Genomic DNA, 22,549 nt, shown 5'->3' on the forward strand with positions numbered 1-22,549 from the left:
TAATAGATGTTTGATGCCTGATGCACAGCTGATACTAGATAGAGTTTATTATTAGGCTACTGAAATTGAAGTTTTATCATAGACATTATTAATGATTATGGTCTAAAAGTGTTTCCTCTGTTTTTGAATTTTGGTTATTTTTTAATTTTAGGTCCTCGTTCACCAACTAAAACTGCCAAGATGGTAAGTACTATGGTGATCCTCCAGTGCGTTCCCCATACCCTGAAAGAGGTGCCTCATTCCCCTCTGGAAGAGCAGCTTCTTGCTATGAGAATGTCTGTGAGAAGTCAAAGAGAGGTTTGCTGCCGTAGGCTTAGATCAGAAACTCCAAGGCGTGGGTAGAAAACTCCCTGTGAGGATATACTGTGTTGGTTCAGGCTGACTGCTGGAAAACACTGGAGGCCCAGATTACCAACAGTTCCGCTCACAAGATTGTAAAGTTGGCCACTGAAGAACCTGAGTAAACATCCTTTTAGGTTTTTTTTTTTTTTTCCAGAGAAGCCAGGGAAGAAGCAGCTAAATGTTAGGACAGATGGCCAACTATTGGTACATCTTCTTGTTGGTGCCCAAGGAAAAAAATAGTAGCTCATTATATTTTCATGGAGACTGTAAATACCCATATTTAAACGGTCTCACAGTTAAGACTAAGCAAAACTTTTGAGCTAACTCTTCTTATATCAAATTATAAGACTATTAGATTTGAAACAGTGTCTTTTTTTTATTGCTTCTTTGAATAACTGAGAAACCTATTTAAAGATTGATATGGAGAAAATAGACATTTAAAATGGTGGTGCCAAGTGCTATTATTGTGAAAGAAACTATACCAGGCATAACACATTTGTGGGTATTTACATGGATAGAAAGACAATTATATTTAAGATCTCAGCTTAATTAATGGTTTGGCCAACTTGAAATAGAAAGATGGTTTCTATGAAAAGACATAGGTTTCTCCAGGAAAGACCACATGGTATGAAATAGGTTGATTGCTTCCAACACACCAAGTCTGCAAAGTTGCTGTTGAATGGATCAGAGCATAGGAAAGAGGGACCTCATTTAGAATCTACTTTTTTTTTTAATGGACTTTCTCTACCATTAATTCCAGTATGAACAGAAGTTTTGTCTAATTAGTTAAGAGTACACTATATTTTTCTACATTTCTCCCCTTTCTATAGCAATCACTTTTAGCTCTATATCCATTTCATAATGGGTTCCCCTGCAACTATGCAGTGTTGATGATAGAAGACTCTGGTGACCTATGGTGATGCTAACAGAATCCTAGAGGATGTAGAGAAAGGAGAGATAGATAACTTTGATTTGTTGTTGTACCACAGAATTTCACAATTATTTGGGGGATAAACTCAAAGTAAAGGTAGCAATCTGCAATCCTCTGCATGCATTGAGAACTGGAACTGAATTCAGCAGCAAAGAGGGCTGCTTACACTTTTTGTCTGCATTTGTAGTACATGAGACCATGCCCAAAGTGAACTGATATCTTAAAGGCTATTGACTGAAGGAGTTCCCACACCACCTCCCTGTTGTCTAAATAAAAGAGTTCTAAGCCCAATAAAAAACTATATACAATAAGAACAAATATCAATTATTGTCCAGGAAAAGGAAGAGGCAAAATTTACATAAAAATTAAAATTGCAATCAGCATGAACAATATAAACAAGAAATGTATGCTAAATGTTTCAATAGTTATCCTATTCTAAGGAGTCAAAGTCTTACATTAAAAATGGCTTGGCTAAGTCATGAGAGGAAAGTAACTATGACTATCTAATCTTCAACCCCATCAAAAACCTGAGAAGGGAAATAATATTACCTGAGTAAATGCAATCAGGCAACTTTCAGAAGTTTCAAGAAATGACACAGGCCACCAGCTACCTGGACAACCTCCCAAAGTCTCATTTGCAATGTTGGGCAACTAACTTTCACTAAGGCCTAGAATATCTGACAGACCATTTTCAGAGGAAGGAAAATTTGCAAAACCTTCTTACCCTGTCTTGGCAAGGTTTGGCAGTCTTTTTGCTTGTATCCTGCTTGTCCAGTTTGGACACCGTGCATTTTGTGAGTAGTCAAGGACAGTTTTGCCAAGAAGAAAAAAAGCTCCAAGTGGAATGTCTTCAGTGCCTAACATTCTCTCGGAAATAGGACGGTGCTGCCAAGAACAATTGTGTCTCACATCAACAGAATTCTAAGTTACTTAAATACCATATTCTACAGTTTTTTGAAGTGTTTGAAGGTTACCTATCTATGCAGAATACAATCTCTGTACATATAAAGGACCTGACTAGTCTAACTATATGTATGACAAACATGAATGACTATTGATCTGTAATTTTTCATACCTTTCTAACTTAAAGACTAAGGCTTCATATTAGCAAATTAAATAATCTTTAAAGAAATGTGTAGAAAATGAGGACCATAACCTCAAAATGTAAACTGTATGTGTGTATGTATGTATGTATCTTAATCAGAGGTAGAAATATACAGTGCAATATGATAAATATATCCTAAAATTGCATCAATATATTAAACAAAGGTAGAAACATGTATACATACAATATGACAAAATAACTTTGCATAGGTGTACCAATATTTTAAACAGAAATAGGAGCATGTTCAATATAACTAATATAATTTGAATTTATATCAATATACATGAATTTATACCAATGTAAATTGTCTATAAGTAATAGCTCACAAGTAATAATCTACCTATTATCCCATCTTATTTATTTTCCTTTTTTTTTCCAAAAGAGATCCCTGAGCCTACTTCATTCCACTCCTAGCCCTATACCACTTATAACAAACCCCTAGTAGATGTTCCTAACCCTGATGACAAACTTTGTTGGGAGAGGGCATGTTGTCTTCTGTGATTACTTCCCCCTGTCATGGGGGCGATGTTATTTCTATGGGATCCTATAAAAACTAAAATGATGGCTAAATTTCAAGATTACTATCTGCTACAATTGCAGATAGTCTTTGAGTAGATGGTAGGGTTTTTCTGAAATTCTTATTTGAAGTTCTGGGCAGAATGTTGTAAGAAAGTGCACCATGTCAGCTAGCCAAGTTGAAATCATCTTGAGTAGTTTTTAATCCAAAACTGATTTTAGTGCTGCTATTCGCATAATGGCATCATATCAACCAGGTGGAATTGTTGTTGTGGGGCCCCATATTCTTCCTGAAACTTCAAAGATTACTGCAGGAAACTTTTTTTGTTCATTGTGGAAAACTTAAAAGTTATTCATATAGACATAATATTCAATAAAATGTACCATAGAGATAAAAATAGGTACGGGAAGAAGTGAAAGCAGAATTTTAATAGTAGTATTCCCTAGATTTTATCTTCCTTCTATCCTACACCAGGTGGCCCCTGATATGAGACAGAAACTCTGAATTGGTTTTAGAGAAGGATAGCCATTGTGCAACTCCAGAGATAACTTTGATTTTTAATAAATGACGACTACTATTATATGTATGTCAATAAGATCTTACCCTGCAGATTTAAGATTCTTTTTTGATAGCTATCTTTTCTTCTTAAAGCATCTAGATGTCCATGACTTTTCAAAGATGAGTATTTTCCTGTAAAGACAAGAACAGAACCCTGCCCCAACCCTAATAAGGTTTCTTTACAACCTATGGATTGTCATTTCTGTGGATAAGCTGTCATTTCTCTTTTATCAAGAGGTTTCTTCATTTCAAACCAAATCTTGATTAACTTTGATTGTATCCGTAGCTTTTCTCCTGTGAAAAGAAGAATCAAAACCCTTTTCCAACAAAGCACATCTTCTGCTTTCCATTCTGAGGTCAATACATCCTTGATACACACCCGCTGATTTAATTCAGAAGTTTTTCTACTATCAGTATCTTTCTGCTGCCTATGTTCCTTTCTCATTAGCATTAAGAAAATTCAAGGTTAATAAAGCATTTGCAATCTATTTCTGGGGGTATTTTTCATCTGTTTCAGTTTGTTTAACATATCCTTTGTAATTTGATTTGATCTTCCTGTAGGATGGTGTGGTGTACCTTTAATATGTTTTATATTATAATAAACAAAAATGTTTCATTTTCTTAGAGACATATGCTGAACCATTGTCTGTCTTTATTTGTTCAGGATCACCTATGACGGCCATGATTTCTAGTATATTTGTGATTACTGAGTCAGACTTTTCCAAACTCAAAGCAGTTGCACATTGAAAACCTGAATAGTTATCAGTGGTGTGGTGTACATATTTCATTTTCCCAAATTCTACAAAGTGGAACACATCCATCTGCCAGATTTCATTCCTTTGAGTAACCATTGGGTTACTTCCTGCAGTAGTGGTGTTTGGTTATATAAAGAACAAGTAGGACATCTTATAATCTCATTAGCTTGTTGCTACATAATGGAAAAGTCCTTTTTTAAACCTTTGCTATTGACATGATTTTTTTATGAAATTCTGAGACCTTCAGCACATTTACAATCAATAATTGATCAGTTTCTGCATTACCTTGTGCTAGAGTGTCTGGCGGACTCATATGCGATTGATGTGGGACAAAGTCTATTGATGATTATATCTTGAATCTGAATAGATAATTAAGTCAATTCTGTATCATCTGGTATAAATTCAGTGATTTTAATATGCAAAACAACTTTTTATACATACTGTGAATCAGTAACTATATTGATGTTCTTTAAAAATCCCTTAGTAAAATAAGAATAGCATCTAATTCTGAATTTTGGACAGAATCATAAGGGCTTTGCCCCACTTTACCTAGATTTTCTGATTTGTAACCTGCCTTTCCTAATTTATTTGCATTAGTATAGAATATAGGGGCTCCAATTATTGGTGTGTCACATACAATGAGAGAAAAGATCCAATTAGTTCTCTTTATATGTTTAATTCTATTGCTTTTGGGATAGTTGTTATTAATATATCCAAAAAAATGAATACAAGTTCTTTGCCATGGTTCATTGTCTTCCCGTAATTTGTTAATTTCATCATTAATAAAAGTTACTATAATTTCTGCTGTGTCCATTCCTGCTAATTGATGAAGTCTCAGTTTTAATTTTATAACTAATTCAGATGTCTTTTCCATAAAAGATTTTAATTTTTTACTCATTTTATTCTAAGACAATATCTTCCCTCTGCATTAAAATTCCTGTAGAGGAATATTTGGAGGGTAATATGGCCAGAATACAGTCAAGATTTAGATCAACATGATCTACATGTACTTCCTGTAGTTTCTGTTTAGTCAGTTCTTTCTCAGCATTACTTGATAATTCCCTGGGACTATTTAAGTCTTTGTCACCATCTAAGATTTTGTTTAAATGAATTATTTGATCAGGTTTTATCCCAGAAGTGGGCCATAGATTAAAAATATCTCCTAGCAATCTTTGGAATTCATTAAGAGTCTGCAATAAATCTCTCCTAATTTGCACTTTTTGTGTCCTACTTTCCTGTAAACCTATTTTATAACCCTACATAATTGATATAATCTCCTTTTTGTATTTTTTCAGGAGCAATTTGTAATCCCCAACTAGGCAAAACTTTTTTTTAACCTCTTCAACATTCTTTCTAAAATATCTACATTTGAATCAGATAGCAAAAATGACATTCATGTAGTGGTATACTATATATTCAGGAAATTGTTTATGTATTATTGACAATGGCTGACTTATAAAATATTGGCATAAGGTGGGGCTATTCGTCATTCACGTGTGAGGACTTTCCATTGATAACCTTTTAGTAGGCTGAGGATTATTATAAGTAGGCACTGTGAAGACAAATTTCTCTGTCTTTTTCTTGCAAAGGTATTGTGAAAAAACAATCTTTTAAATCAATAACTATAAGAGGCCATCCTTTAGGCAATAAGAAAGGCAAAGGATTTCCAAATTGTAGAGGGCTCATTGGTTGAGTCACCTTATTAATAGCTCTTAGATCTGTTATCATTCTCAATTTTTCAGATTTCTTTTTAACAGCAAGTACAGAATTCCAAGGGCTAGTTGATTCTTCAATATGTTGAGTATGTAGTTGCTCCTATACCAGCTGTTCTTAGGCCTGCATTTTCTCTATTGTTAAAGGCCATTATTTACCTCATATAGGTGTCTTAGTTAACCATTTTAAAGGTAGGGTCATTGGTACCTCTGAAATTTTGCTAGTTCTTTTGTGGGGGTTTTTTTTATAGCCTGAATGGTTGGTGACTTTTTTTTTAATAGTACCTCATAATATCCTTCCCAGCAAAACGTGTTGGTTTATGTTCCTTTTATGAGACTGCAGGAATGTTAATATGCTTATTTTATAGTTGCAACAGATCACGATTCCATAGATTCACTGCTATTTTAGCCACATATGGCATCAACCTTCCTCTCTGGTCCTTTTGGCCCTATGCATTCAAACCACCTCATGCTTTGTTTTACTTGAGATAGGGTTCAATTCCTAGGAATTGATCTTCGCCTCCTAAAGAGACCAACTCAGCTTCCAAGATTCTGGATTATTAATAATCACATCTGTACCCATGTCCAATAATCCTTCAGTTATAATTACAAAGCTGAGAAGCTTTGGTCTTTGGTCATTTATAGAAGTCTGCCAAAATATACTCTTCCTATTTTCTACTTGAATTTTTGATTCATCCTCCATGTTTATTCTGTCATTTAGAGCAGTATGGTTTTTTACAACAGACACTGGATTATCTAATTTTCCTGGGGAGGCATGTCCTTCACAGTAACTGGGAATGACTGGACCACATTTGACCTAGGGGCTTTTAAGAGACCCCGCCTTAGGAGTTTCCTGTTGATAATGGATTGCCTTATTTATCTATTTTTGATCTACATTTATTTGTCCAGTGACGGCCTTTGCTGTACCTTCTATATAATTCAGAAGATTAAGACCTTCTATTTTTGTTATTACCAGAAGAAACATTATTTCTAGGAATGCTTTGTCTACTATATATCCTATTCTACCACAAGTAAAATATTTGGTATTTTGATGTCTCTTCATACCTTTAAAAATTGCTTCTCCTACCCAAGCCTCAGTATTATTGTGAAATGATTCCAAATTGAATGTGTTCAGGATCTATTTATCCACTGGTGCTGCTCTGACCTTTAAAGGCCCAAGTAGGTTTTTGCATTCTAAGTGGCATTTTCAAAAGCCAGAGATTCAATAAGTACTCATCTAACTTTTGGATCTGTTACCCCTATTTGTACAGCTTTAGTGAATCTTTGTAAAAAGTCATTAAAGGGTTCTGTTGGACCTTATATGACCTTAGTATATGATTCAGTTCTTCTTTTTGATTCTTGAGTTCTGTCTCAAGCATTCAAGGCTACTGTATGGCATAAGGATGAGATGTGTTCAATGTAAATAGCTTGAATCTGTGGATCAGCATAATGGCCCTCACCAAGAATTTGATATTGGGAAGCCTCAAATCCTATTACTCTACCTTGGTATTCCAGGGCTTTAGCCTCCTCTCTCTAGTAGCACTTCCCCTGTAACTGTGGTCCATCGTCTAGCACCACACAGACTAATTGAAACCAATGATGTGATGGAGTTAAAAAGTGGTTAGTTATAGTTTTCCATTGTTATGATAAAAGATAAAATAGATCTAATATTGTAACTAATTCTGGCTTGATAACTATTTTGTTATATGAATTTTACTATGTTAAAGTGAAAGCCTTTCTTTTTGTTTAAACAGAAAAAGGGGAAATGATGTAGGAGGGTATTCTTTCTTTGTGTTGCTTTCATTGGTCAAATAAAGAAACTTCCTTGGCCTTTTGATAGGACAGCGGCTTAGACAGGCAGAGGAAACCAAACAAAATACTGGGAGAAAGAAAGCAGAGTCAGGCAGACACCATGACTCTCCTCTCCGAGACAGAAATAGGTTAGACTCATCCCGATAAGCCACAGTCACATGGTAATACACAGATTATTAGAAATGGGTTAATTAAGATGTGAGAGTTAGCCAAGAAGAGTCTAGATATAATGGACCAGGAAGTGTTTAAATGAATATAGTTTCCATGTAATTATTTTGGGTAAAGCTAGCCGCAAGCCGGGCAGAGGAAAACTGCCCGCCACTCCTTTTTACTACAGGTTCAATTTTTTTTTTATCACTGTCTTTTGTAAATCCTGAATCTCTTGACCTGTGAATATTTCTAATGTTTGCATCAAATCAATTAATTTCTGGTTCTCATTCTGCACTTATGATTCCAAGGTTTAAAATTTTTTCATTTTTAGAGATTATACGATGGCGTGTAGATTGTCTTCCTGGAGGAATATTCTATCTGTAATCCTATAACTTTTTAATAAATTTTTCTTGTCAATTTCAACACTGTGAATCCTTTCAGATAATCTCTTCATACCATTTTGCAAGGTTTCATAACCCATTGACCGTGGATTGAATTTTGCCTGTCAGATTAAGGTTGTCATTTTCAATAGTATGCACCCTTTCACCTAACTTCTCATTACTTTACTAGTCTATAAAGACTGTATCATTTCTAAAAGTTTCTAATTCTTGAGTCTGTTATCAAACCATTTCTTTAAGGATATAATATGAAGAAGAAAACTAATAGCCTCCATGGCCACAAAAATATATGTACCAAGTAGGTCCATATAGCTCTTGCAGAAGTCCATCCATAGCAAAAAACAAAAAGGTTGTTAAATTCCTGGATGGTGATATTGTCTGCCGTTTTCTTGGGGTTGGCTTACAATTTTCAAATTTATTTATTTATTTATTAAACCAAATTAACTTAACTCTTATAATTTTCAGAAAATTGTTGTAAGTTTTATAATCAAGATTGGCCAGCAGATGTCACAGCTGCAGCAGTAAGGGAGGTTCTAGATCAGTACCTGAATTACCTGAGACTTAGAATTACTAACACATTTAGTTAATTACTTAAGAGCAGCACATTCACCTATGGAGAAAGTTTGAGTTGGGCAGAAGGTAAAGGATCCCAGATCTTGCAGGCAGTCACGAACTGTGAGGCAACTGGCCAGAGCTCAGGCTAGGCATTTGTGGATCTGAACTGGGAATGTAAACCTGTATTCCAAGTGCAGGGTTAGAGCTCCAAGGGTCTGAGCTCGGCCTGCTCAGAGCAGGCATGGCAGCAGTTGAAACTCAGGAGCAGATCCTAAACACATAGGCCAGAGAAAACAACGAAGGAGTTATAGCAGAAACCGTGGCAGCGGTAACTCAGCTGCATAGGTAAAACCAAGCCACACGGGCACTGGCCGGCAGGAATTTGCCATGTTCCAGCAGACCAGCCAAGCCAAACCTTGTGCACTTGCAACAGAGGGGTAGTCCAGCTTCAGAGGAGTAATTCAGCTGCATGGGGTAGGAAAAACTACAGGCAGGGATCTAGCCAGGGCCCGGCAATGGCATGGAGTCAGGCCATGTGGGCACCAATTTGTTGTTGCACCGAAGAGTTCCACAATAGCCCAGAATGGAGTATAGCAAAAGTTTATTTATTTGGGGATAAACTCACAATAAGGGCAGTGATACGCAGTCCTCTGCATGCACTGGAAACTGCAACTGAATCCAGCAGCAACGAGGACCATGCATGCTTTTCGTCTGCATTTATAGTACACAAAACAATGCCCAAAGTGGGCTGGTATCTTAAATGCTATTGGCTGAAGAAGTTTCCACAACAGCACTGTCATCTTCCTGCTATCTCACTGTGTCTAGGTCAGTGAGCAATACTGTTAGTCCTGAATTCTAGGCAGTGTTGAATACTATATACATATACCTGTGAATCTTCTTCTCAACAAATTTCAGAATACAGAGCTGATCTCAAACTCTTTTTTTAGTTATTTGTTGAATTTTTATTTATAATTATTATAAGAAATCACTTTGTAGCCAGTGAGATAGCTATTTATAATTGTTATAAGAAATCACTTTGTAGCTAGTCTCAAAGTCTTTTTTTAGTTATTTGTTGAATTTTTTATTTATAATTATTATAAGAAATTACTTTGTAGCCAGTGAGATAGCTATTTATAATTGTTATAAGAAATCACTTTGTAGCCAGTGAGATAGATCAGTGATCAAAGGTTCTTGTTCTGCCTGGCTAACCACCCCAGTTAGTTCCTAGAACTTACAGAGGAAGGAGAGAACTGACTTCTGAAAGTTCTTCTCTGACCTCTATCTGTACACCCTCACATACCATACATCATATGGTAATGAGAAGGTTCCATGAGGTGCTGAGAAGAAGGTATATTCTTTTATGTTTGCATGGAATGTTCTATAGATGTCTGTTAGGTACATTTGATTCATAATATCTGTTAGTTCCCTTATTTGTCTGTTAAGTTTCTGTCTGGCAGAACTGTCTAGTGGTTAGAGTGTGCTGTTAAAGTGTCTCACTATTAGTGTGTGGGGTTTAATGTGTGATTTAAACTTTAGAAGTGTTTCTTTTACATAAGAGGGTGCCCTTGTTTGGGTGGCATAGATGTTCAGTATTGAGGTTTCCTCTTGATGGATTTTTCCTGTGACTAATATGAAATGCCCTTTGTCTCTTCTGATTGATTTCAGTTTGAAGTCTATTTAGTTAGATATTAGGATTGCTACACCAGCTTGTTTCTAAGGTCCATTTGTTTGGAAAAATTTTTCCCAACCCTTTACTCTGAGGCAATGCCTGCCTTTGAGATTGAGGTGTGTTTCTTGTATACAGCAGAAGGATAGATTCTGTTTTCATATCCAATCTGTTAACCTGTGTCTTTTTATAGGTGAGTTGAATCCATTTATATTAAGAGATATTAATGACCAATAATTGCTAATTCCTGCTATTTTAGTTTTTGTTTGTGGTGATGCTGTTGTGTGTGTTTTTCCCTTCTTTGGGATTTGCTGTTGTGAAATCATCTATTATCTGTGTTTGTGTGAATGTGGCTAACTTCTTTGGGTTGGAGTCTTCCTTCTAGTATTTGTGTAGGGCTGGGTTCGTTGCTAGGTGTTGGTTTAATCTGGTTCTGTCATGGAATATCTTGTTTTGTCCATCTATGATGATTGAAAGTTTTGCTGGGTATAGTAGTCTGGGCTAGCATCTGTGGTCTCTTAATGTCTGCATAACACTTGACCTTCTGGCTTTCATTGTTTCCATTGAGAAGTCAGGTGTAATTCTGATAGGTCTGCCGTTATATGTTACTTGGTGTTTTACCTTTGCAGCTCTAATATTCTTTTCTTTAATCTGTATGTTTAGTGTTTTGATTATTGTGTAACAAGGGAACATTTTTTTTTTGATCCAGTCTGTTTGGTGTTTTGTAAGCTTCTTGTACCTTCATAAGCATATCTTTCTTTAGATTCAGAAAGTTTTCTTCTATTATTTTGTTGAATATATTTTCTGTGCTTTTGAGTTGGACTTCTCTCCTTCTATCCCTATTATTCTTAGGTTTGGTCTTTTTATGGTGTCCATATTTCCTGGATATTTTCTGTTAAGCTTTTGTTAGTTTAATGTTTTCTTTGACCAATGAGTCTATTTCCTCTATTGTATCTTCAGTGCTTGAGATTTTCTCTTCCATCTCTTGCATTCTGCTGTTTATGCTTGCATTTGTGGTTTCTGATCATTTTCTCATAATTTCCATTTCCAGAATTTCCTTGGCTTGTGTTTACTTTATTGTCTCTATTCCAGTCTTCAAGTCTTGAATCATTTTTTTCATCTGTTTTATTGCTTTTTCTTGTTTGTTTTTTTTTAAGGGATTTGTTGATTTCTTTTTTTTGTTTGTCTTTTCTCCATTTCTTTGAGTGAATTTTTGATTTCCTCTTTAAGGGCCTCAAACATCCTCCTAAAGTTATTTTTGGTCGTTTTCTTCTGCTTCATCTGTATCTTGCTGTTGGAGGGCCACTAGTTTTTGTTGGTGTCAAATTGCTCTTTGTAGTGTTGCATGTGTTCTTATCTTGTTTATCCATCTTTTCTTCTGATGTAGAAGTGTAGTGGGGGCTGTGTCTCTAGTGATAAATCTTCCAGGTGCCAGTCGATCCATGGCTCAAATGGTTGTTGCTCGTGGAGTAGTCAGGGTCATGATTCCAGTCACCCCAGAGGTTACTCAGTGTTCCTGGAGGCTACTTGATGCTTCCTGGGGTAGCTCTGCAATCCCCGAGGTCATTTGGGCCTGCTAATATGGAGGTTGCTTGCTTGGGGATGCTCCAGTAGAGGTTGCTGGCTCAGGCCTGCTCCAGTTGGTGTTGCTGGCTTGGACCTGCTCCAGTGGATGGTCACTGAGTGGGACCTGCTCCTTAGGAGGTCCCTAACTTGTTCCAGTCTGGCAGAGGTCTATGGTTTAGGTCTGCTCCCTAAGTGCTCAGTCCCTTGTACCTGTTCCCACAAAGGTTGCTGACTCAGACCTGTTCTTGTGGAGGTTGCCGGCTCAGGCCTCTTCCCGCAGATGTTCCTGGCTTGGGCCTACTCCCTTGGAGGTCCCTCAGTGGTCCCTGGCTTGGGCCTGCTCCCTCATCGGTCACTTCCTTGTACCTACTCCTGTGGAGGTGGCTGCCTTGGGCCTGCTCTAGAGGAAGTTACTGGCTCAGACCTGCTTTGGTGGAATTTGCTAACTCAGTCCTGTTCCTACAGATGTCCCTGGCTTGCACCTGCTCCCATGGAGGTCCCTGACTTGGGCCTGGTCCTGCAGAGATCTCTTGACTCAGGCTTGCTCCCTCGGAGGTCTCTGACTCATGCCCAGTCCCACAGAGGTCTTTGGCTCAGGCTTGATCCCTCAGCAGTTGCTCCCTTGTTCCTGCTCCTGTGGAGGTCTTTCAAGACTATGTTTTTGTAGTCCAGGACCTGGGAGGCAGAGGCAGGGAGCATGCAACAATTCATAGTCAGCGAGCAAGAGCACATAGTATATTCCAGGCCGCTAGGGCTAAAGAGTGAGATAAATAACTCTTATATAAGTTAAGTTTGTTTTAACCAGACAGAATGCTGTATAAGTGAACTCATGGATACACAACCAGTCTTCTGGGACTTTTGCCACCTGTACAAAATGTCCAGGTTTACAACACAGTTTTATGAAATAACCAACCATCTTATTTTTAAAATTCTAAGTAAGGCCCTTTTTTTTTCATTTTAGAAAACTGATACAAAGGAAAATTCAGGAAGTTTGGAGGCCATAAATGAACCTATTCCCCAGCCTATGCCTTTTCCGCCCAGCATTATCAGGTCAGGATCCCCGAAGTTGGATCCTTCTGAGGTCTACCTGAAATCTAAGACTTTATATGAAGATAAACGTAAGTAACTGGGGATATTTCAAGGAAGCAGCAACAGGATCAGTTGCGATTGTTTCAAAATGGTGCTCTGCTATTCTTCACAAGCACACTGAGAAACTAACTGTTCCTTCATTCCCATTTATGTCATCCTGAGCTTTCTTTCCACAAACAATCTGTACTCTTTAAAAAAAAAAATACTATGAATTAAGTACAAGCTGTCCACTAGATACCATGTTAAACAAATTGCAGTACAGAGAAAAATAGGAACCTGCACCCAGAAATACTGTTAATTTAAATGGAGCTGACAAATACATGATGAAATGAGTACGTACAGTGCAAGTATAGCAACACAGCGGCCGTGTGCTGGATATAACCAGAGGTTAAGGGGTCAGAGTCAGTGCACATCACCTCACAGTGCGATATAACCAGAGGTTAAGGGGTCAGAGTCAGTGCACATCACCTCACAGTGCGATGACAGAAAGATAAGCTGGAGAAGCTGGGATGCAGAGGAGGAAATACTCAATTCATCAGCATGAAGAGTAGGAAATACCAATAAAGCTTCAGAAGAGAAGCAAGCTTAAGCCGTCAAGGATGAGGAGATGTTAAGACAAACAGAGGAACACTTGTATGTTGTCTTCCTTAGCTTGTGGGAAATGCAGTGTGGATGTGATTGGCAAAGAAGCCAGAGGAAGAGAGGAACACAGATTGTGGACAGCAGATGAGGAAGCTGAACTGGGTGTGTAAAAGAGAACCACAGAATATATGTTTAGTTGTGGGGAAAATGGTGCTGGATTTGTATGTTAGAAATATCGTTCTAGCTAGAGAATGGAGGTCGATCAGAGTAGACGGGTATGAAGTACAAAGAGGAAACCACATGAACTTGTTTAAGGAGTCAAGTGAGAGGAGAAAAGAAAACATACAATTTAAAAGCATCACCAGGGAGCCGGGCAGTGGTGGCATATGCCTTTAATCCCAGTCCTCAGGAGGTAGAGGCCAGCCCAGATTATAGAGCTAGTTTCAGAACAGCCAGGGATGTTATTCAGAGAAACTTTGTCTCAAAACAAACAAACAAACAGACAAAAAGAAAAGGTGTCTACACGTGGTGGTGGCACACACCTTTAACCCCAGCACTCTGGGGCAGAGGCAGGCGGGTCTCTGTGAGGTTGGGGCCATCCTGATTTACAGAGTGAGTTCCAGGACAGCCAGGGCTACACAGGGAAACCCTGTCCCAAGAAACAAAAAGAAAACACAACAAAAGTAGCCTTTTACACTAATTTAATTACTAATGATAAATTTTTTTCTGATGTAAAATTTCAGTTTTATTTAGGTTTGAATTTTGAAAACTTAGTTTGTTTTTAAGAAATAGATCTTTGTGTGACTTGATCCTTTTGGGGGCAGCTCTGGCAATCGCGCCGGTTCTATCCCCGGTCCTGAGCTGACTCTGGAGCCCGTTCACCATGGTGGGATACCTTGCTCAGCCTTGATACTGGGGGACAGGAATTGGTCCTGCCTCAAGTTGATATCCCAGACCTTGTTGACTCCCCTATGAAGGCCTTACTCCCTCTGAGGAGTGGATGGAAGGTGGGAAGGAGGGGATGTTGGTGGGGGGGGAGTGCGGCAGTAATGGAGGGAGGGGGAGCTGGGGTTGGCATGTAAAATAAAAAGTAAATTTTTTGAATAAAAAATAAAAAAATAGAACTGTATCTGCATTGTAAAAGGAATACATAAATGGAAAGGTATATAACTGGCTTCATGCTTATATAACTAGTTGAACATCTTTTTCTTGATAGCTGTTGGCCATATTCAGAAAGGTCAGAATCAGACCATGTATAAGCATAACAAAGCAATAATTTAAATTAATACAGCAACGTGTAGTGCCCCTTCCATCAGGCTGTCTATTTGTAGTCCGATACATTCTTAACATAGGTAGAAATCCCTTATAGTCATTGGGCCTTTGTGTGTATGTGTGTGTGATATGTGTACAGATACATACACGCCACAGACACATGTGGATGTGGAGGTCAGAGGACAAATTTGTGGAGTTGGTACTATTTCCACTTCTTCTGCTCCTTCTCCATGCTTCACAGCAAGTGACCTGCTAAGCCATCCTGCCAGCCCAACTCCAATGCTTTATTTGGTAGGGGCTTTTAGTATTGTGCTGTTGTTGCTGCTGGCAGTTGGACCAAGGACCTTGCGCCTCACTCCCACTGAGCACATGTTCCACATTTAGCCACCCACCTCTACCCTGAAGTTCCATGACTCTAGTGGGAAGTATTTGTCAAAAGACATTGCTTCCAAAGAATTGCCAGGAAATTACCCTACACCATATTTCCCTTACTTTTTAGTTTCCTGGCAGTTTCTGTATTTTTTCTTTTTAATAAATGTGTCTTATAAATAAAGCTAATATTTTCCCAGAGACAGAGTCTTAGGCATGAAATGTATTTTTCTGATTTCATATTCTCATTAATGCTACAAGATTGTGGGGGTAAGCCTGGCACCTGGGGAGTCAAGTTGGGCTTAAATCTTAGCTCTGCCAGCCACTGGAAGACATCAGGTGAGTTATTCAGGCCCTTAGTTTACCCATCTAAAAAACGGGATTGCTAAGAGGTATTACATGCCTATTTCTCTTCTTCTTTAAGAATATTGACATTTTATACATTTAGGCTAAATAAATAGTTCCCTAAGGAAATATTTTCCTTAGGCAAAACTATTCCCTTAAGAGTAGAAATAAGGTATTTGGGGCTCTCTTCTCCAAGGATTTAAAGAACCTTGCTCAAATGTTAACTTCTTATTTGCACTATCAATTGGGTCATTCTGAACTTAATATTGTAATATTGGCTGGACAATGTTAGAAGTTAGTATCAATGAAATACTGAAAGGATAGGACTGTGAATGTTAACCTAATTGATCTTGATCCAGTTTTGATTAGCATTTTAATTTCCTTAAATTCTCACATAAATTTTCATATATCTGATAGTTCTGAGATTATAGTTTTTGACTGCTCTTTAGTATTTTTCTACTAAGTATTGGGCTTTATTTTATTTTAATACAGTTAAAATAAATTATAGTTACATATTCTTACTTTCCTTAGCACCAAACACCAAAGATCTGGATGTTTTTCTTCGGAAACAAGAATCAGGGTTTGGCTTCAGGGTGCTGGGAGGAGATGGACCTGACCAGTCTGTAAGTATAAACTTTGGGACATTGGCACCCCTAGGTTTTTTTTTTTTTTTTTTTTGGTTTTCATTGTGTGTTTGGGGTTTTTGAGACAGTGTCACACTATGTAGCCTGTCTGATTAGAACTCCCTGTGCAGACCAAACTGGCCTCAGAGATCAGCCTGCAGTTGCCTCCCTTTGGGGATTAAAGGTATGACCAGCACACCCAGCTTGCTGCTCTAGTTAATACTAGAGTGGGGATTTGGTAGAATATAAGTTGTAGTAGTTACTTTTGTTACTGGGGTAAAGTATCATGATCAAAGCAACTGAGAAGGGAGAATTTACTTTGCATATCATTCCCAAGGAATAGTCTATAATGGCAGTAAAGCCTGGACCAGGTGGCCAGAGCTGGAAGCTGAGAGATCACATTTCCATCTACATGCAGGAAACAGAGAACAAACTGGAAATAGGGAATGGTTATAAATTCTCAAAACCTGCTCCCAGTGATACACTTCCTCTTGCAAAGCTCCAAAGGTTCCATAACTTTCCTGAAGAATCCCCTCACTGAGGACCACATATTCAGGGAGCTGTGCCTGTGGGGAGCATTGCTCATCAGTGGTATTTTTTATTTTGTTTCCTTTTCTCCCTTAAGTTTGCTCGTTTTTTTTCCTCTAATGATTTTATTATTATGAACACTACATTTTATGTCTATCGTGGTCTGTTAGGTTAACATGGTATGGCTTATGTTTAAAACCACATTAAAAACTGAGTATTTAGCTCTAAACATAACATCAATTAATTTACTTCTGTTCTTTGTAAATACACAAAGCTTATTAAGAACTAGAATTGTAACTCAGTGGTAGCCGTGCATGTGACTACCAGGCATGAGGGCTTGAGTTTGATTCCTCATGCCAGAGATAAAGCTTATTTGAACTAATTATTCACCTCTGCCTTTATTAGACAGAATCTAAGGCATTTTCCTTCTTTCAGAACCCTGTATGTAATCTAGTGTCTACTTTACCACAGTAACTGGGCTTCAGAATACTCAATAGAAAGCTCGCACCAGGCTCAATACTTTGCCTGTTGTTTTGTCCTTAGCTCTACCGTTAGAGACTTTCTAGAAGAAATAATGATCATATTTATAAAGCATTTAAAGTCCAGAATTTTGTTTATGTGGGTTAATTTAGAAAACATAGTAGGCTTTGGTTTTACATTTTGCCTTAGTGTTGAAAGACAGCAGTAATACAATCTAGAGTTTAAGAGCACATTTACATTCGTTATATATGATATAAAAGTTCTGCATTATTGCTCTTAGAAATTTAGTCCTTTAAGTATGAAAGGCTTCTATTTTTTGAGTAAAACATCATATTTATAGCATATAAATGTTATAATTATTCGTATAGCTTACAGTGACAGTGTTCATTTGGATACATGAAGCTTATAGCCCATTGTGCACAGAGCAAATGTCAGATTCTGTGGTTTGATAGCATATGTGTTTTTCATTGCCTTCTGTTTTGTTGATAGTCACAATGTTCACTTAAAACATTAAAGGATTTATTCTCAATAACTTGAGAGCAACTATTCTTTTCTAAATGTCAAATTTTAGTAGTTCTAAAACTATCATAAAATTTTAGGATTCTAACTCCTGGAGAGCAAAATGAACTGGGTCTTTCTACAAGATACAAATGACCCTCATCCTCCCTGCTCCCTCTGGCATTTTAGGAACAACTATTTCTTGGCTATATACCCTGAACTTGTATTGTATTGTTGGCCACTGTATATGGCGGAGAATCATAAGAATGACCCTAGTTGCTGTGTACAATTGTAGAATGTCTTTCTATTTGGCTTTTTTTTTTAGATTACTTTTAGCATTTTGTTACATTGTAGTGGTGGAGAAATTGGAGATGCTTTTTAAGTTCTTAAGCAACTTTGTATTTTCTTCCTTGTGCTCAACCATGAGAATCTAGAATGTATCTTACAGTGTGAGTATTTGAAGTACCACTTTGGAGGATATATAATTTCTAAAATACTAATTTTCTGAAATATGACTTTTCATAGATGAAGTCTTAAACTCTTCAACCGATCTTACTGAATTGCATAGACTAACCTATGCTTTGCTATCTTACAGATATATATTGGGGCCATTATTCCCCTGGGAGCAGCTGAAAAGGATGGTCGGCTTCGTGCTGCTGATGAACTGATGTGCATTGATGGGATTCCTGTTAAAGGAAAATCACACAAGCAAGTCTTGGATTTAATGACCACTGCTGCTCGAAATGGCCATGTATTACTAACTGTCAGAAGAAAAATCTTCTATGGAGGTGTGTAAAATTCTTTCAAAACTGAAAAGTTAAGGATCCACTTGCTCTGTTTTTTAGGGTGTTTTACAGTATTCAGCAGTGTATATGCTGACCTCTTTGGTATCAGGACCCAGCAGAAAGCTTTGTAGTAGTACTAAGGATCCAGAAATAGTTTTACAAAGAAATAAGTTTTGAGTTACTACATTAAGATATATTATCATAGTAGCTGATTTTACCAATAGACTACCGATAATGGAAATATCAGTTTAAAGGTTATTTTTATAAATATATATTGCTATTTCAGCATACCCAAATAGCCCCTACCTAAATATATCAAAAGGCTTGATCATGGTGAAGTCCCAGATAGTCACAGGAAATTGGAATGCTTCTCATTATAAAGTTTTGGTCTAGGGCCAGGAAAGAAAACTCAATAAAGTTCTTGCCCTTACAAGCATGAAGACCTGAGTTTATTTGATCCCCATAGCCCCATAAAAAGCCAGGCAAGTTGGCATGTACTTAAAATAGCAGCTCTGTAAAAAGGCAAGTATGGCAGTATGATTTGTGATCACATTGCTGGGGAGGCAGAGGCAGGAAGATCCCCTGGGCCTACTGGTGAGCCAGTGTGGCCTAATTGGTGAGCTCCAGGCCAGTAAGAGACCCTGGCATTCAAAGTTGTCCTCCAGCCTCCATTTGTACAAGTACGTGCATGCACATGCATACATGCAGTGAAAAAAGAAAGTTTTAGTGTAATATAATTTAATACCTATTGGTGCTCACTTTGTATCAGATGTATCAAAATTAGTTTATTTGGACCCCCTGACTCTATGATGTAATTAGTCATGTACAGTCACCCACAAAGAGGTTCACAGATAGTAAATAATGGGCCTAGAATTAATTGCAGAGCCCAGAGTCTAAACCATGACAATAGAATTTGAACGGCTCTTCTAGTCTCTTATCAATACCTTTGTGAGTATTGAATATAATTTTTTTTGAGAGCAGATTTGCCCTAGCTGGCCTGGAACTCACTATATAAACCAGACTAGCCTACACAGATAAACCAGGCTAGCTAGCCTACACAGAGATCTGCCTGTCTCTGCCACAATGTCCAGCTGGATAAGACATTCTTCCCCAAAAGAACAGTTCAGTAGCACAAGAAATTAAGTCTAATAAAGAGATGGATTTTAGTCCATTTACTACCTAGGAGTAGTGTAAAAGTAGGTATTGGTCAATGTTAACTAACTTATTAAATTACTAGTATCACCTGATCTTTTTTTGTGCTGGGGGTTGAACCTAGTGCTGGCCTGAGCCAGACTGCAGCGCTAAAGGACTGATTCTCTTTGTAAATAGCATCACACTGGAGAGTCATACAGAGTTCCATGCAGTGTTGCTCCACATTGTGCTAGGATCAGAGCATGCCTGTATTTAGTGAAAACTTGAGAGGTATCACAGGGAAAGCCATGGTGTTTTATAGTAATTTTGTATTATTAGAGACTTAACTAAAGAATTCCAATGGGAAAAGAACCCCATCTCTGCTTTCTCAGTAATGATGGGGTGTTGGTATTTTATGCTGAGATTCTAAAATATACTCTTTAAATGTGTTTATGTGCTCATGTAGGAGGAGGGGAGGCATGTGCACAGAGTACAACCTTGGCGATTATTCCTAAAGCATCTTTTTTTTTTTTTCTTTTTGAGACAGGGTACTTCATCTTCATTGGCCTGGAATTTTCTGTATAAACTAGGCAGGCAAACCCAAGGATTTGCCTGTCTCTGCTTCCCCAGTATGGCCCAGGCACTTTACCAACTCAACAGCTAAAACATTCTTAACACCAAGCAAATTTAAAGCTAAAGAGGCTTTATAAATATGTCTTAAACAAATAGAATACATTCTTAGTGATGACTGACCAAATTAGCACACAAATAAATCTTTCCTTCTGTTTGTTTTTTTCCAAATCAATTAAAACTTCCATTTCACTCTCTAGTTCTTGTATATCCTTGAATAGCAGCGAAAGGACACGGGGATAGCTGCCCTTGCTAGGGGATTTCATATGACTGCATACCCAGGAGAGTCTGGCGTTCACAGGCAAGCTTGTTATATATAGGGTAGCGTGATGAACTCAGCTGGTCTCATCAATCAGGAAACTTGAATTATAAAACGCCTATATAAGATACATCCTGTACAGATAGCAGACAGTTTGGGGCAGCATTCTTGAAGCTTTCATCTCCACAGACATCTGTGAAACATCAATCACTGACTAAATTATATTACAGTTCATTTTAAAAGGAAGTTTACTGTGTCTCTTCTATCATCAACTTTTGTTAAAACTTTATAATCTTCACAGAACTAAAGCAATTCCAATAATTCTGATTTTTTAAAAACTTTTTATTTTTACTTTATTAACTTATTGTATTATGTTGATGACAAGTACCTTTACCCACTGAGCTAACTGGCTGGCCCAACAAATCTTTTTAACTATCTAATCACATGGATGTTTTGAGGAACTTTCTCAAAAGTGAAATAACATTAGGTCATATATATTTTATCTGTTGTATGTTTTAAGTATTTAGGAAGTCAGATATTTCCCCTGCCTACACCTGTACTTTGATTATGCCCAAGATTCCCAGGGAAGAGAGGCAACATGCTACATTTCTGTTCTTTGTAGTAGTAGAAATGAAATTTTCTCATTTCACTCAATACTTATCAGCACTAAAATACTTATCTAGCAGAAACTATTTTCCATATATTAAAACCGGTGATGTTTATTATAGACAAGCAATCTGAGGATGACAGCCCTCAAGCCTTCACACAGAATGGATCCCCCCACCTGAATCGGGCTGAGCTCCCAGCCAGGCCTGCCCAGGAGGCCTATGATGTTATCTTACAGAGAAAAGAAAACGAAGGGTTTGGTTTTGTCATCCTCACCTCTAAAAGCAAGCCACCTCCAGGAGGTAAGGGCAACTGTACCCTCTCCCTGAACATTCAGTTTCCCTGACTTTATGAAATGAATTAAGACCTGTGTATAAATTTTCTTTGGGATATATCTTTTTAAGGTAGTAAATTTTTAATATTTGTGTGTGTGTGTGTGTGTGTGTGTGAGAGAGAGAGAGAGAGAGAGAAAGAGAGAGAGAGAGAGAGAGAGAGAATGAATCTTTAATTTCAAAATTAGGTAATCTAAACCAAACCTTCGAGCCTTCATATTTCTCAGGCATCTCAAATGCCATAAAATAAGTCTTGGTTTTCACCAAGGCTACACTAAGAAAATACGGAAATTGCCAGGGACCCAGTTTTATGACTTTAGAGAAGTTACGACTTACATTTTTTTAAGTAATAATTTTTAAGTTTTGAGGGAATAGATTTTCCAAATTAGAAGTGGTAAAAGTAGAAATGAATTAAAATCTAGGAACAGTTGAGGAAAAGAGTAAAACTGAGAAATAGAAAATCTTGACCCAATTATGCCTTAGTTATTTTATGTTGCTTCATAATAATTGGGTTCCAACTGTAAAGCCTTCTTGTTGAATGAAAAGAAGCATTTCTGCCTTTCATGCATATTTCATTGAAAGGTAAGATATTGTTAGAACTTTTAAAATTAATATTCTGAGCCAGTGTTAAGAGCTTCCCATGTGAGGTGGATGAATGTGCACATAAGGGAGGCAAGGAAGCACAGCAGTGAGCATCAGGCTGCTATGAGCCAGCACGTTAGATCTTTATGTTTCTAAAAAATAGGGATCCTAACTATGATTATGAAATCCAAGTGAATATCACATGAGAACCAGCACTGATATTTCAGTATTATGATTATCAAATAATTATTTTTTCTAAGTCAGAACAATAAAAATTATAGACCACATCAGAATATCCCATCATTTGCTACTAGATTTGATTATATCTTGGGTATATATTGAATAAAAGATCTTATTAAACTTAATAGTGA

The 22,549-nt window shown here is 37.4% G+C and overlaps 1 protein-coding gene across 3 annotated transcripts in view; it reads left to right on the plus strand.

The window, feature by feature from the left end:
* Magi3 (membrane associated guanylate kinase, WW and PDZ domain containing 3) overlaps positions 1-22,549 on the plus strand; it is a 224,715-nt gene that overhangs the window by 171,300 nt on the left and 30,866 nt on the right. For all 3 annotated transcript variants that reach the window (XM_085677890.2, XM_085677889.2, XM_048442276.3), the window contains exons 11-15: positions 152-183; positions 13,029-13,185; positions 16,256-16,347; positions 18,449-18,641; positions 21,387-21,566. In XM_085677890.2, coding sequence (XP_085534016.2) covers positions 152-183; positions 13,029-13,185; positions 16,256-16,347; positions 18,449-18,641; positions 21,387-21,566 — 654 coding nt within the window. The remainder of the gene's footprint in view (positions 1-151; positions 184-13,028; positions 13,186-16,255; positions 16,348-18,448; positions 18,642-21,386; positions 21,567-22,549) is intronic.

The sequence above is a fragment of the Myodes glareolus genome, chromosome 17, assembly GCF_982192425.1.
Source record: "Myodes glareolus chromosome 17, mMyoGla1.1, whole genome shotgun sequence".
Lineage (NCBI taxonomy): Eukaryota > Metazoa > Chordata > Mammalia > Rodentia > Cricetidae > Myodes > Myodes glareolus.